At 39.0% G+C, this 13,689-nt stretch overlaps 1 protein-coding gene across 2 annotated transcripts in view; it reads left to right on the forward strand.

Annotated features, from left to right (window-relative positions):
• Positions 1-305: 305 nt before the first annotated feature.
• The window catches only part of Tmhs (Tetraspan membrane protein in hair cell stereocilia), a 53,187-nt gene continuing 39,803 nt past the window's right edge, over positions 306-13,689 (forward strand). For both annotated transcript variants that reach the window (XM_071598638.1, XM_071598639.1), the window contains exons 1-2: positions 306-894; positions 1,464-1,697. In XM_071598638.1, coding sequence (XP_071454739.1) covers positions 639-894; positions 1,464-1,697 — 490 coding nt within the window. In that variant the 5' untranslated portion in view covers positions 306-638. The remainder of the gene's footprint in view (positions 895-1,463; positions 1,698-13,689) is intronic.

Consider the following 13,689-nt stretch of genomic DNA (forward strand, 5'->3'; position numbering starts at 1 on the left):
TCGCACACATAGGTGGCGATAGAGAAGAACACTAGTGCGTGCTGCTGCAACGGATTAAGACAGAACTACTTCAATCTAGCGGGTCGACTTGTCGATTCAAAAAGAATATATTGTTTAATGCCGATTCAATTTTAGTATTAAAACAAAATATTTCGTTTGAAATTTTTTAAAAAATCAATGTATATTTTAACGATAAATTATTTCCATCGTATCATTCCCTACAAATTCTTAAATGCTGTAACATTTGCTGCAATAGTGTGTCCACCTGGCCGCCATTACGAGAAACATTATTAGGTAAAGGGCTCTGGGAGACATCAACGAGCGGAGTTGGCTTTTGCATGGTGAAAGTTTCGAAGTCGAGTTACTAACTATTCGAGTAATGCTTACCCGGGTGGTGCGAGCGTGAGAGGTGGTTCCGCATTCTTCCTTATTTTGGGGGATGCTGTGATTGTGCTTTTGTCAACCAGTGTTGACGTTGCACGGAAGTATCATCAACTTCATTACATGTTTATGGGACCTGTTGACATTACAATACCGCGTGCAACATTGTGTTCATCGGCAGGGAATTGTAACATAATTGCATGAATGATATTTAATTAGGTTTGACGACATTACGTCTTTTAGATCCATCCGTCAGCATGGGTTCGAAAGTGGAATATGTGGAGGCCCATCAAATGTATGCTACCAACTATGTTCGCAATTCTAAAGCAATTGGAGTACTGTGGGGAATATTTTCCATATGCTATGCCATCATAAGCGTAGTTGCTCTTGTCACTCCTGAATGGATTGGAGATACCGGATATACTTACGGAGGTACTCTGCAGCTGCAAACTCAACAGCCTGGAAGGTTTGGTCTGTGGACCTATTGCTCCTTTTCATCTGGAAAAAGCTCAGGTATTGTGCACTTCACGTATTTTTTACCAATTGCAAATTTTATTCAATACCAACATAAGTTTATACATATTGGACGGCAATATAAAAATCGTATATAGGATAAAGTAGCTTTGTTACGGAATTGCTTGTCATGAAAGTGATTTTTTTTGCTTGTCACCACAATCCTCCTAAGTTGTTGTACATTTGATGGGTTTTTAAGTGTAATGTAATGGCATATAAGGTGTGTTTAGTTGGAGTCATTTAAATCCCCGTATAGTTCGTTTATCCAGTGGGCTACGTTAACTGGATTTGAATGTAAATTACGTTTCCTTAAGTATGTGCTTCCGTTTGTTTAATACATTTAGGTTTAATTTTATGATAATAGGTGCATCCCTCATTGAGATGTCTAAAGCTCAAGATAATTTGCGAAATTCGTATTGCCTTGTAATATGAGTTTCTTTAACAGTATTTAAACAAATGATCAAGAAATATTTTGAACTATTCATCAGTTTTTCTAAAATGTAAGCTCATTGAAGTTATGTAATTAGTTTAGATTTATGCATTAATCTTCCAATTCTCTTATATTCAAGTTGCTGCTGGGCTGGTTGAAGAAGAGGAGTGTAAAGGATCGATATCCGATGTGATATCCTCGACAGTGTCCTCCTCAGATGTGCCACCCCTACCTGCTGCATTTAGAGCAGCAACCATTTTAGTTGCAGTGTCAGTGCTTTTATCCCTCGTAACATTGGTGGCATTCCTCCTGTTTTTCTTTATTTCACCTCCGAGTGTCTTCAGGTCCTGTGCCTGGATGCAACTCCTCTCTGGTGAGTAGCTTCAAAACCCAGCATTTGCATAATTCTTCTAGTCCTAAATTTCTAGGCTCCCCTAGCTCTTAGGGTCAAAATTTTTGTTTAGCAATAGGAAAATAGAAAATTTTATTTATTACCTAGGTATTGGATTAAATTTGTGGTGTGAAAACTTTGAAAGGCAAATTTTATGTGGTACTTGAATATTTATAAGAACATTTTAAATGTTAAATTTCCGAATTAATTTATAATGAATGTAATTTTCGTGATGGAAGTCAACAATAGATTGGGAAATCATATTCTAATTAACTTAAGTTATTTTCCATGTGTAATCGTCAGCTGTTGTGCATTAGTATGATAACAATAATAAAGTAAATTCATTTGAGAAGAGTTGGTAATTCATAGTTTGGCTAGGTTGTAAAGTAAGCACATTTTACTGAGCCTTTGGCATTTGAAAATCACACATTGAGGCTGTAAAGACTCAGATCCTATCCTATGGTATCATCCAATTTCTGCATATGGCCTTGTGTAATATAACTCTTTATTCCTAAAATTGGATGGTACTTGGAGGTACCAGCCAAATTTATAACCCAGCTCCCTTTACTCAATGGTTCTTAGCTTTATACACTTGGCCATCACGCTGCATGTAATTTGAGAATAATTTAAAAATAAAAATATATTACTTCCACCATTATTTGCTACTGGCATCTTATCATTTGACAATAGAAGTTTGAATTTCTGAGACTACAATCTGAAATGGAACTTTTTTCTTAGCTAGTATAAGGTAGGAAAATTGAAAGTGTACTGAAAATATTTGAGTTTCCTCAATTGAGCTGAATTTTCCTTAGAATGAGTAAATTTAGAAAAAGAATCATGAATGCCTACCTATGTTTTAGCAGTATCAGCTGGATTTAGAAATCTCTTGCTGATGAGATAAATTAAGTGCTTAACTCAAAAAAAGACGGGCCATTAAAACATTACACAATATTCTTATTTGAAGCTGAATGAAAGCACATTTATCTTGCCCATTCTAAATGTGGAAATGTTTTGGGATTGAGAAAATCATTGATGAAATTGAAATATATATTCCACCGTGCTTGTTGTTTGGTCCATGATAAATTGTTTTAAAAAAATTGTTATCCGTAATGACTTGTTATTCAATAAAGAGGCTGTAGTTCAGCTTCAATTTATTTTTCACATTTGCCTTGTTAAGACTTCATGAGCTTACAATCCAAATGAACTGACCCTTCAATGTATTATTGTATCACAATGATTGATGAAATGCAGATATATTATAATGCTCCTATAGTAATGATAAATATCAAATCAGTTATATATTTTCATAAAGATGGAGGTTTTGAAAAAGTGCTGATGAAATTCTGTCATTTGTATTAAATGCAACTTTGGATGACTGAAAACGCATGTAATTTTGTACTGATAGCATTCTTTATCACCTAATTAGAATTTCTTGCAAGTGTACACATGTGAAATTCCAGCTTTAAATTTTAATTTCTGTGTACTTTCAATGAGTAATTCTCAGCTGAAATGCAGTGACAGAAATCCTAGGCATTAGGAGATGGAATGGGTCTGAAGAGCTTAAGATTGGGAATTGATAATACAATTCATTTATAAAAATGTTATTGAGTCAATTAATTTTCAGGAATCTTTGTAAATTTCTCGGGGATAGAGCTCCTCTTTTCTTACCAAGATTATGCATTTTATGTTCGTGACGTAGTGAGCACGAGAAAATACACCGACATTAGCTTGGCTCTGAGGAAATAATTTAATTTTCATCGCCAAGGGAAGTCCATTTGGAGAATTACGTTCGAGGATTTATTTGATCAAAGATTCCTTCGCACTGCCGTCCATTGCGTTAATTTAGAAAGATCATGGGCCACAAAGATCTTGAGTGTAGTTATTTACCGCCGTTGGAGGAAAAAATTGGTAATTCAATGAGGCGTGAGCATTAACTCGCAATTAGTGAAAGTTACGAGGAGGAAGTGAGAGGAAGCATTCTCGCGTCGGTGACTTTGATGTAAATTGGCTTCATTACCCTGCCTGCCCACGCAGTATATGGTGCTTTGATTGCGTGGTACACGTCAAGGCCTAGGACAGCCCATCAGAAATGTCGTTTGCATCGCCGGCGTTCGTTGGTTTGAGTCCGCTACCGGTGTGGACTGGACTTCTGTGATTCCGCCCCAGGGAAATCTGATTATTATTTGTGTAAAGAGTACTCAACCAGCTAGGGCAGTTTTTGGATGGACACACAGATAAACCTTTGCTACACTTCTAAGCCTCACCCAAGTATGGGACACCTTCCATGACATTACAATTGTCCCTTCTCCCATTCCGCGTACTTCGGACTCCCTTTATCTATCCAACTCGTTCATTCTATTCTTTCACCTACCTCGCATGCCTAACATTTCTCCCCTTAATCACAACCTTCAGCATTCCATCGCCAATCAAGATACCCTGTATTCACCTTTCCTGATTCCTTTGGATTTCTGCCAACAACTCCCTATCCTTCCCCACCTTGCGTAGTACTCCTTCATTTGTTTTCCTTCCGTCAATTTTACCATTTTCATCATTTCCAATTTACGCATATCCTCTTGCCTCAACGAAGAAGTTTCCGCGCCGCACAAAACATACACATGTCGAAGTATTGTGTCCTTGTCATCAGCTTCCTCCAATGCTTAGGTAAAGCTTCTTTGCCTTATGCAATTCTACTTTTATTTTTCATTCCCTCCATAATTGGATCATATTCTTCCAAAACTTTTCTTGCTCTCAGTTGTTTTGTTTAAGTTACTGCCAATTTATCGAGAGCATCATACCATTTATTTTATTTGTATTAATTCTCCTCCCGATCTAATGATACGGTATTTTCATATGCTCGGCAGTGGTTTCCATCGTTTGGATGTCTGGCTAACTGAAGCTTGATTATACGCTTCTCTCATTGTACTAATTTCGCCCTCACTTTTAAAGCTAGGTGCGCACAGGAATTAAGGGCGATGAACAGGGAAGACCCTTACAAACCCACCAAATCGTACCTGAGAGCACATGGCTAAAGGCCAATGGTAAATTTATGCATTGGTTCAAAGATTTAATGAGAGGATTGGGAATATATTGAATGTGCACGACGCGAATTAAGAGATGGACCTGTGGCTGGTATCGGAAAAGCCCCCAAAAACGTTTGGAAAGACCCGAATCAAATTACCATGCGTATTTATGTAATGATTGTCATCGCATTAATATTCTGCTGACATCCTGAGACCATTTCGTTTCCCTGGACGTCAACAAATTGTACGTATTGCTTCCTTCAAAACATTCTCTATCGTATTAAAATTCGCGTGCTGTTTCTCGAGGTTGAAGAGGTATTCTTCGCTCTGTTAAGTTTCCCACTTGAGAAGATGTAGACATTGATTTCATTTCCGTTCAAAATGACTTAATTATATCCTTTTTTTCACTAGAGTTTAAGGAAACAACCCTAATCTCCCTCTATGGGTTATAACAAGAATGGCTATCTCCTGGGGATTTTTAAGACAGGTGGCACTACCAGAAGCAATCGTTATCAATTTGCGTCGATGATGTCCTCACGTGTGAACTGATGTGATATTTGCTGTCGTGGTTAATTTATGTCTACCGATTCTTTGTATCGGGAAAACGCTCTTAATAGCGATTCTTAATGAACCACGAGTTTTTTTCTCCATGGGAAAAAGTTCGCCCCGACAGTCTTTCCTCATAGGTATTTCAAGTCACATTTTGTAGGGGAAAAGGCATATTTCTGCAAGAAAGTAATCTGACCGAAACTTTACCACTTAGGCTATTACACCACTTAGTGTATCATCGTGTTGCTCTTAGGTTTATTCTAAAATATCCTATGTACTTTTTGAAGTAGCTATCAAAAATAACAAGCTGATATTACGAGGGTCATCCGGAAAGTAGTACCCGTTCGTGAAATAAAGACACAAAAGTAAATATTAACAAACATAAAAAATTTTATTTGAAAGAGGATACTTTAAACTACTTCTCAACATAATCTCCAAGCAAATTAAGGCATTTGTCATAACGTGTGACAAGTTTCTGTATTCCTGCTGCATAGTCCTTCGCCGCCAGCTCATTGAGATACGCGAGGGACCCATCTTGCACAAATTTTTGCATAATGCAGATGGTGTTTAACAATTTCATGAACAATTGTTCGAGAAACATTGGGAAAATGCTCACAGATGTCATCAATTGTGACGCGCCGATCGTTCCTCACGAATTCGTCAACTGAGCTCACCAGTTGGTCTGTAATGACAGACGGTCTCTCCGAACGCTCATCGTCGTGTGTGTTCCCCCTCCCCATGTTGAAGTTGCGACACCACCGCCGAACAGACGACTCGTCCATTACATTGTCTCCATACACCTCCTTTAATTGGCGATGAATATCACATGGGCGAACGTTTCTTGCATTGAGGAATTTAATCACTGCCCTCACTTCACAGCTGGCGGCGTTCTCAATTTTTTTAAACATTGTAAACAATCACAGAAACAACACAGGCAATGCTAGCGTCACGCAACTTGGCTCAGAGAAGGCAGACAAGCCACTGAAGCTATCTGACCTCGTCCAGCGGCTACTCGCGTCGTCAGCACTTCATGCGGCACGAACGGGTACTACTTTCCGGATGACCCTCGTATTTGCTCCCAGGCGTAATTGAAGGAAGACTAACTTGGCGGAATCGGATTAATTTTTTTGTTAAAGAAGTTTCTTTTTTTGTTAAAATAGTTGATATACCAATTGTTATTTTTCTACATTTATTTTTAGCGTGCCTTTGAATACCGATAAGGCGTTTTCTTTTGGGTAGGTATATTAAATATGTATTGTGGCGTGCTCATTCTAAATTGATTTACTTTAGACATTAGATATTCTTCCCAGTCGATTTAATACACACATTTTGTATTGTTCTAACATTTCCACATGTATATATGTATACAACCTCTTCTTGCATTCAAATACAGTAGAATGGAAAGATATGAGCTTCTTTAAACTAATCCTAGGATTGATATACTAAAAAAATATGTACACATGTATGTCATCACATGTATAGTGGTCAAATTTTCCAACATATTGGGTAGTTATCCACTAATATTCTAATTCTCGTCAGTATATTGCGGTCAACGGTTCGCCTCCTAAAATTTGTATTAATAAATTAATACTGGATTCAATTGGTTTACATTAGTTTATCGTGCAATTTTTTCGCGTTCCTGCATTCTCTGAAAAGTGTAGGGATTGGAAAGTATAACTTACTTCGTCAATCTGTTGTTGTGTGTCCTTTTGGCGCAAACCGATCCATTTAAGACTTATATCGTAATTGCTTCATCGTCCATGCAAATATTCATTATTTGATTGTGAATTCATGATGGTCTTACGATGCTGCTTCGATAAGTAATTGGTACACGTCGAAGCATAAAACGGCTGCTTAAATCTCGAATGTGTGGGCGAACTTCGTGGTTTTTTCAAGGACAAAAACTGAATGACAGAATTGCGGCGTTGCAAGTTTTACTTTAATATTTATTATTTTGCTGCAGTGGCTGTTACTGTCGCTTCATGATGCAATGAATATTTTTTAAACCTTCAAATAATTGCAACTTGCCCTTAGCCTAATTTTTTGTTAGAACTTCAGTGCGTCCAGTGTGAAAATTTACCTAGTGCCATGTGGTCTGCATTCACTGCGGCATTATTTTTAGTTAATTTACTCCATTTCTGATAACATTATCATTAGCTTTTGGAATTACCTTTTTCCGACAGAAGTAGTTTCCAAGAGGGGTCGTGTAAGAGGTGAATTCAACCCCTATGACACGGTTCCACTTATCGCCATAGCATTCGCACGTAACAAATTGCGCGAGTGGTATATTTCGCGCACTTTAGGATATCTCTTGGCATTTTGTAATCTTAGATACCGTGTTATTACCAGTTGAATTATTCAATTTTGGTACCAAATATGGTCTCTGAAATACTCACCGGATGTTGGGAATATTGCTGCATATATCCTACCCGTTTGAAATAATTATGGTAAAAGGGTTAGCCCCTTGGAGGCATGCAGTCAAAATGCTGAAGTTATATTTAGTTAATAGTTGTTGCGGTGGATGGTGTACTGGCTTCCCACACCTAGATCCCGAGCACAGATCCTGGCGGAGAATTTTTATTAGGTATCCCGATCGATACTTGGGAGTCTTTTTGGGAGCACTTAACGAGTATGTTTACCCTGTCTGTCGGATGGGTCGTGGATCACTTGGTGTCTGTCGTTAATAGTCGGTTAATGCCGACGCCGAGGTTCTCTTTACCCTTTCCCAAATCTCTGAAAATCTTACCTCTTTCTAAATTATCCATTCATCCATAACGATGGAGATAACCTCAGGTTTTGGTCGCCTCCCCTTATAATCACTAACTAAAATTATCTTAAGAAACCATGACCAGTTTTCCCACGCATGACCACATCAATGGACGTATTTGCTGTAAAAAAGGGTAGGATCATTTATCCCCTTGGCTTAGGTGGTATATTTCGTACCATGGGGTGGGGATAATTCCAATTCACGAGACGGTTACCCTCAATCTCGAGGATTACCTAACCTTTCAAGGCGGCTTTCCCCTACCCCCGACTCGTCGTGGAATGGAAAGAATGGAGTTTTCTAGAGATTCCCTACCTTAGTGGTGATCTGTGCGCGCGTGGGAAACGCGGGCTTGCAGCCTCCTCGTTTGCTTCTCCTTTCTGGTTCCCGTTAATTGTGAAACCGCCTCCTCCGAACTTCTCTCTCCCTTAGACAAAGGCTCCCTTTTGCTTCCCTCTCCCCATTTCCATGCGACGGAGGAGCGTGACTTCTGCCGTCATTCCGGCTCCCCCCACCCCACGTCCTCCTCCGTGCATTCTCCGTGGGCGCCGCCTTATCTTCTGCCCGGGTCGACCCGTTCCCCTTCCCACCTCTTTCCGTGAGTGAACCGACAAGATGACATCCAAAGGGATGCTACCTCCTCGGGAAGTAGGTGGTGCCTGGAAAAGGAAGTTCACGTGCGTTGACACGTGAGTGTACCATAATCCCTACCGCCGGAGGAAAAAGTTTTCAGACGCAAATTGATTGGAGTCGCTTCATTTGTGAAAGAAGGCTCGCTTGGTATTTGGATACGTGAATTGTGCAATAAATTTTTGTTTGTGCGCTTACTCTCTGGGGATGGTGAATTGATTGGAAAAAATCTGCTCAGTCTAATAGAACGTTAATTTTTCACCCATTCACTCAGCGAAATTTGTAATAAGTATTCCGGATGTCGATTTGAATCGTATTATCTTTAAAAAGTCGAAATTGACTGTAGGAAACCTGAAGCTCGTTTCGGAAAATCTACATATCTTATCTGGATATTGGATTCCGATGATGGAGAGGAACAGATATGAAATATTTTTTCAGTAGGGGGAGTAGAATCTATAAAACACATACCGTCGGTCAGAAATAACCCCCGCCGAATGGTGGTTCTATCACCTTACCCTAAATACTCGTATATGACAGAAACGAGCAGGCATGGTTGGAAATCAGGTAGAGCAATATTGATCAAAGTCAGTAATTGAAACGAACGTGTAACATCTCGAACTACTAAGATTTTTAGTGATTCCCAACGGAACTCAAGATTTAATAAGCAGCCAACATGTTTTCTGCAGTGATATCCAAAATAGAGATCTTTTTTGCAGATGGCGAGACCTGGCCAAATTCTTTAAATGAAAGGTCGGTTGGAAAGACGAGGATAAAGCTCACCAGTTAAAAGTCCTGAGGTGTGTGCGTTCCACATTATAAGTTTATGCAGGAAATCTCTCCGTTTTCCCACGCAACCGAGTAATTCATCACTTGGTGGGAGCATAACGCGAAAAGGTTTCGTTCCACCTAATGAAGCATTTACTTGCGATCGGTTTCGTTGCTCTGCACAATGTTCTGCCACTAGGTGATCCTCAAAAAGCCGCAATGTGTACAAAACGATCGGAAATAAATATTTTATTTCGTATTCGCAACACATTTTTCTTATTTTCACGCAACCACTCGGCTAATCTGGAATAAGTCACCCGGATATGGACTAAGGATACCCGAACTATTATTTTATTACGTTGGCCAAGCGAGAGTGAAAGGGCAAAGTGAATGTTTGACTCGTATTTGGGCCTGTGAATGGGTTATAGGGCCTAGAAACAGAGAAGAGACAGACCGAGCTAATCACTTGGGTGCCAAAGTGCTATGCCAAGCGAATGGGGTGGTATGTTGGATGCTAGTACCAATCTGGGAGTAGCTGCAGCTTAAGTCGTGGCTCTGCGATTTTTCTTTTCGATTTCCCTGGTTTTAGTTTAAATGCCAAGGTCTCTCCATTAGCTTGTGCACTGTCGTGAATTTCAATTTCGCTGCTTGGCCCAGCCTGGCTTTCACTGAAGGGCGTGGCGGTGTATCCTTCGTCTTAGCCTGGATTGTCTTCGTGAGTCTCCCCGTTATTCAGGCGTTGAATTTTCTCATGTCTATTTATAAGTTAGAACTTATTTAATTTCAAAATTTCATTCATAAGGTTACGTATTTGGCAAGTTTTGGAGTGATGAATGCCAGATTAAAATATCCGGGAGTCATCATTGCGAAATCGTCGCACCAGCAATGCTCCCGACCATCACAATTTGGAGTTTTGGTACAGTTAAGGAAACAATTTAAAAAAATATATTTTGAATTAAGCTATTCATTATTAATCGATGACAAAAAATGATTTAAAACATCTATTGCTTATTCTCTCTTATAAGCTTCTGGTTCACTTGCGTACCTTTCATGTTACTAATGATATTTATTCGTAGAACAGGATTTCATGGCATCAGTTCAAGTATCCCAATTTTTAAGTGTTAGCAGTCATTACTCGTTGAATCGAACCAATTTCTCTACCTGTAATTGAAACTTCCTTAATAGTTAATTAGTAAATGAGCCTCTATAGTCCTTGTTTGCTGTGTGCGGCGTCATTATAATGAGACGACAACTGAAAATAATGTCGTCTAGATTATCCGTTAGTTATTTAAAGGCGACATAAAATTAATGTAGAATTGCCTCAAAAGTTTAATAAGATGATTCTCGTTGTATACAAGTCAATTTGGTGTCAATTAGTTCGTTGGGCGATGACTAACACTTTATGCTATGATTTCATCTATAGTTCAGCGATTTGCGACCCGTGAAATGCCCAATATCCTGGATATTGGGTATCCTGGTATGGATCCCTTCACGTACCTATGCCGAATTTATGAACAAAGATATTTTATAATCTCAGGATTTTTACTGTCATTGGTAGTTTTCAATTATGCATATGGGTAATTTCAAAAAGTTAAAATTTTGGTTTTACATTTTTAAAATGATGATTAGGTTTCAATGTAAAGCTCTGACATTATAATCTCACTCTTTCATATGCAAACCCATCATCTTGTTCATTTCCAATAATTCCAGAAGTTTGCTTCTTCATATTCTTTTGCAAAGTATCCCCGAGCTGTTTTGGCAGAACATTTAGAAAAATATTGATTGATTTTACATTTACTTAACCGTTAAACGTGAAATCTCAGATGTGGGAGGCTTCTTATTAGTTCAAGAAGGTATATTGCCGGCTTTAATGGATTTTTAGCTTTTGTTACAAAGGTTTCAAGGTCTATTCATTTATATATTCCACCGATTTTCATTTTTTGAAACTGAAAAAGCCCACTAGCATTCCTCTTTGTAATTATTTTTAGAGAAAGGACTATCTTTTCCCCGCAAAATTTGATCAAGGCCGACGTTAAACGGTGGTCAGCTATTGATCATTCAACACCTAAAAGAATTGACCTGTGTTTTATAATTGGGAAATATATGGCAGAAGAAAAAACGTGAAATAATTACCTCTTCTGTCTTCTTAACTGGTAGGATCTTGATTTTAACTAATTTTTCTGGTGACTCAATTAGTTCATTGCATTGCAATACTCTTATTCTCGTGCCATCGAGAAACTTCGTAATATTTGGAAAGCGTTTCCTTGAAGCTTAAATCTTGAAAATGGTTATTATACCTAATAGATGGATCTTGTAATTATTATTAATAGATGAAAGTTACTCAGTTGGTGGTGGCAAGGGATTCTTTGCGATTGAGCTACCGGCTGTATCAAGCAAGTCGGTGGCAAGTCGATTTGTACCTCGTCGAAGTGATCCCGGCGGGAAAATGTTTCCATTTTTGTAGTGAAATGGAAATTTACGAAGATGAATATTAGGAATGGCAAGGGTTAACGTGGTCGTGAAAATAGTCTTTTTTTACCGTGAAATACGGATTCATATCCATGTTTATTCCTTATTAGGCCTCTTTGTTGATTCAGCTAAAATGAAACGTATGCTGTTGGCGTCATGGCCTTTTTCTCCATTTGAAATTTCCAGAGAAAGTAAATTGCAGATTTTGACATCACCATCTGCCGTGAATTTTACGATGCCATGTGTAATATATGCATTTAAATGGCGCAAGCCTTTCTGGTTTCCTGGAGTAACCGTGCCTAAACAAATAGGCTAAACGTCTTTTTATAATGTTCGTCTCTTGTTATTGATTTATATATTGGAAAATGAATAGAACACAATTGTAGTTGCCCCTGACATTTTATTATCATTGCCCGGATTTTAACTCTCTGAGTCATCTTCAGGTCGTAGGCGCTTCGTCAAGGGCAAAAGTGGTCGGAACCCGGGTCGTGGTGATAAAAAGTTCGAGGAAAATACGTGTTTTCGTATAATAACGTTTTCTACCTAACTATTCCACCATGGAATCTTTCCTTTAAGTTAAGCCTGCGAGAGTAAGCAATTAATTAATGTGTAATTATCTATCATGCAGGGCTTTTAGATGGTTGTGAGGGATTAATAATCACTCCGTTTGGTAATCATTCTACCAAAAAAATGTATGCATGAAATTTACTTGAAAATATACTTAAGTATCTCTGCTTAAGTGGGTCTTAGCGTATTAAGGTATGCTTAAAATCTTTAAGCTTGAAAATTATGTCAAATCCTTTCCATACAAGTATGTTGTATCCATCAGCAGTGTGTTTCAATGCATGTGAAGTTAAGGACTCCCGATGTGTTCCTCCTTTCATTCCGATACCTTCGTCGTAGCTGGATGAAGCGCGCTCAGGTTGGACTCCTCAGGGGAGGGATGCACACACAGACACGGTGCCCATGCCCATATAATAATAGGGAAGCGCGGACGATGGGTTCGTGGCGTCCATTGGAAGTCTCGTGGGATGGACGTGTGACTCCTCCGATTCCTAACGGGTCTCTACCCTTCATCCCCCCGCTTCGGGAGGCAGTGACGTGAGGTCGACACCTCTTCACCCTCCCCCCGCGTTCCTTCGTCTCCCCCTCCCTCACTATCACGCACTAGGGGGGGGGGAGAGAAGACCCCTCTATGCCATAAGGTCTCTCCCGCTTTGAGAGAGAGGAACCTTTCGGATGGCCTTTAAAATGCTGATGAGGATATAACCAGTCGCTGTTTATCTTTGAATTTACCATCGGAGAGTATTGATTTCTCTCTCCGTCGCATCCTTCCATGATTTTCTTTATCTCCTCTTTAAGGACGTGTTTGTTTTCGAACGAGTTCTTTTCATTGGCTAAGTCTATCGTCTGCTTCCGGTAAACATTTAATTTCAATCTAATGCGTCGGCTCTCCGGGAACACCCTTCTTGCTACTAGCGAACGAGGTAAGCAGGTTTGAATTACCGATGGGGGCAATGATCACGCTTACGCTGTCAAATTCGATTAATAAATGCGTAAGTAAAAGTTTTTCTGTTGAAAGTTTCTATTTCTTTTAGGACTTGTTTCATGAGCTAGTTAGGAGGAGCCTTTTTTTAGACGAATCCCACTCAATACCATGTTGTGTATTTTGCAATGGTTTTTATTCATCGCCGGTCATATTAGTCATCACATTAGTTTTCCTTACGCTACAGAATAAGAACCCTTATAGCTTATGTATTAATTTACCTAATCCCCA

Source organism: Hetaerina americana, unplaced genomic scaffold (assembly GCF_022747635.1).
Source record: "Hetaerina americana unplaced genomic scaffold, ioHetAmer1.1.p SCAF_10, whole genome shotgun sequence".
Classification (NCBI taxonomy): Eukaryota; Metazoa; Arthropoda; class Insecta; order Odonata; family Calopterygidae; genus Hetaerina; species Hetaerina americana.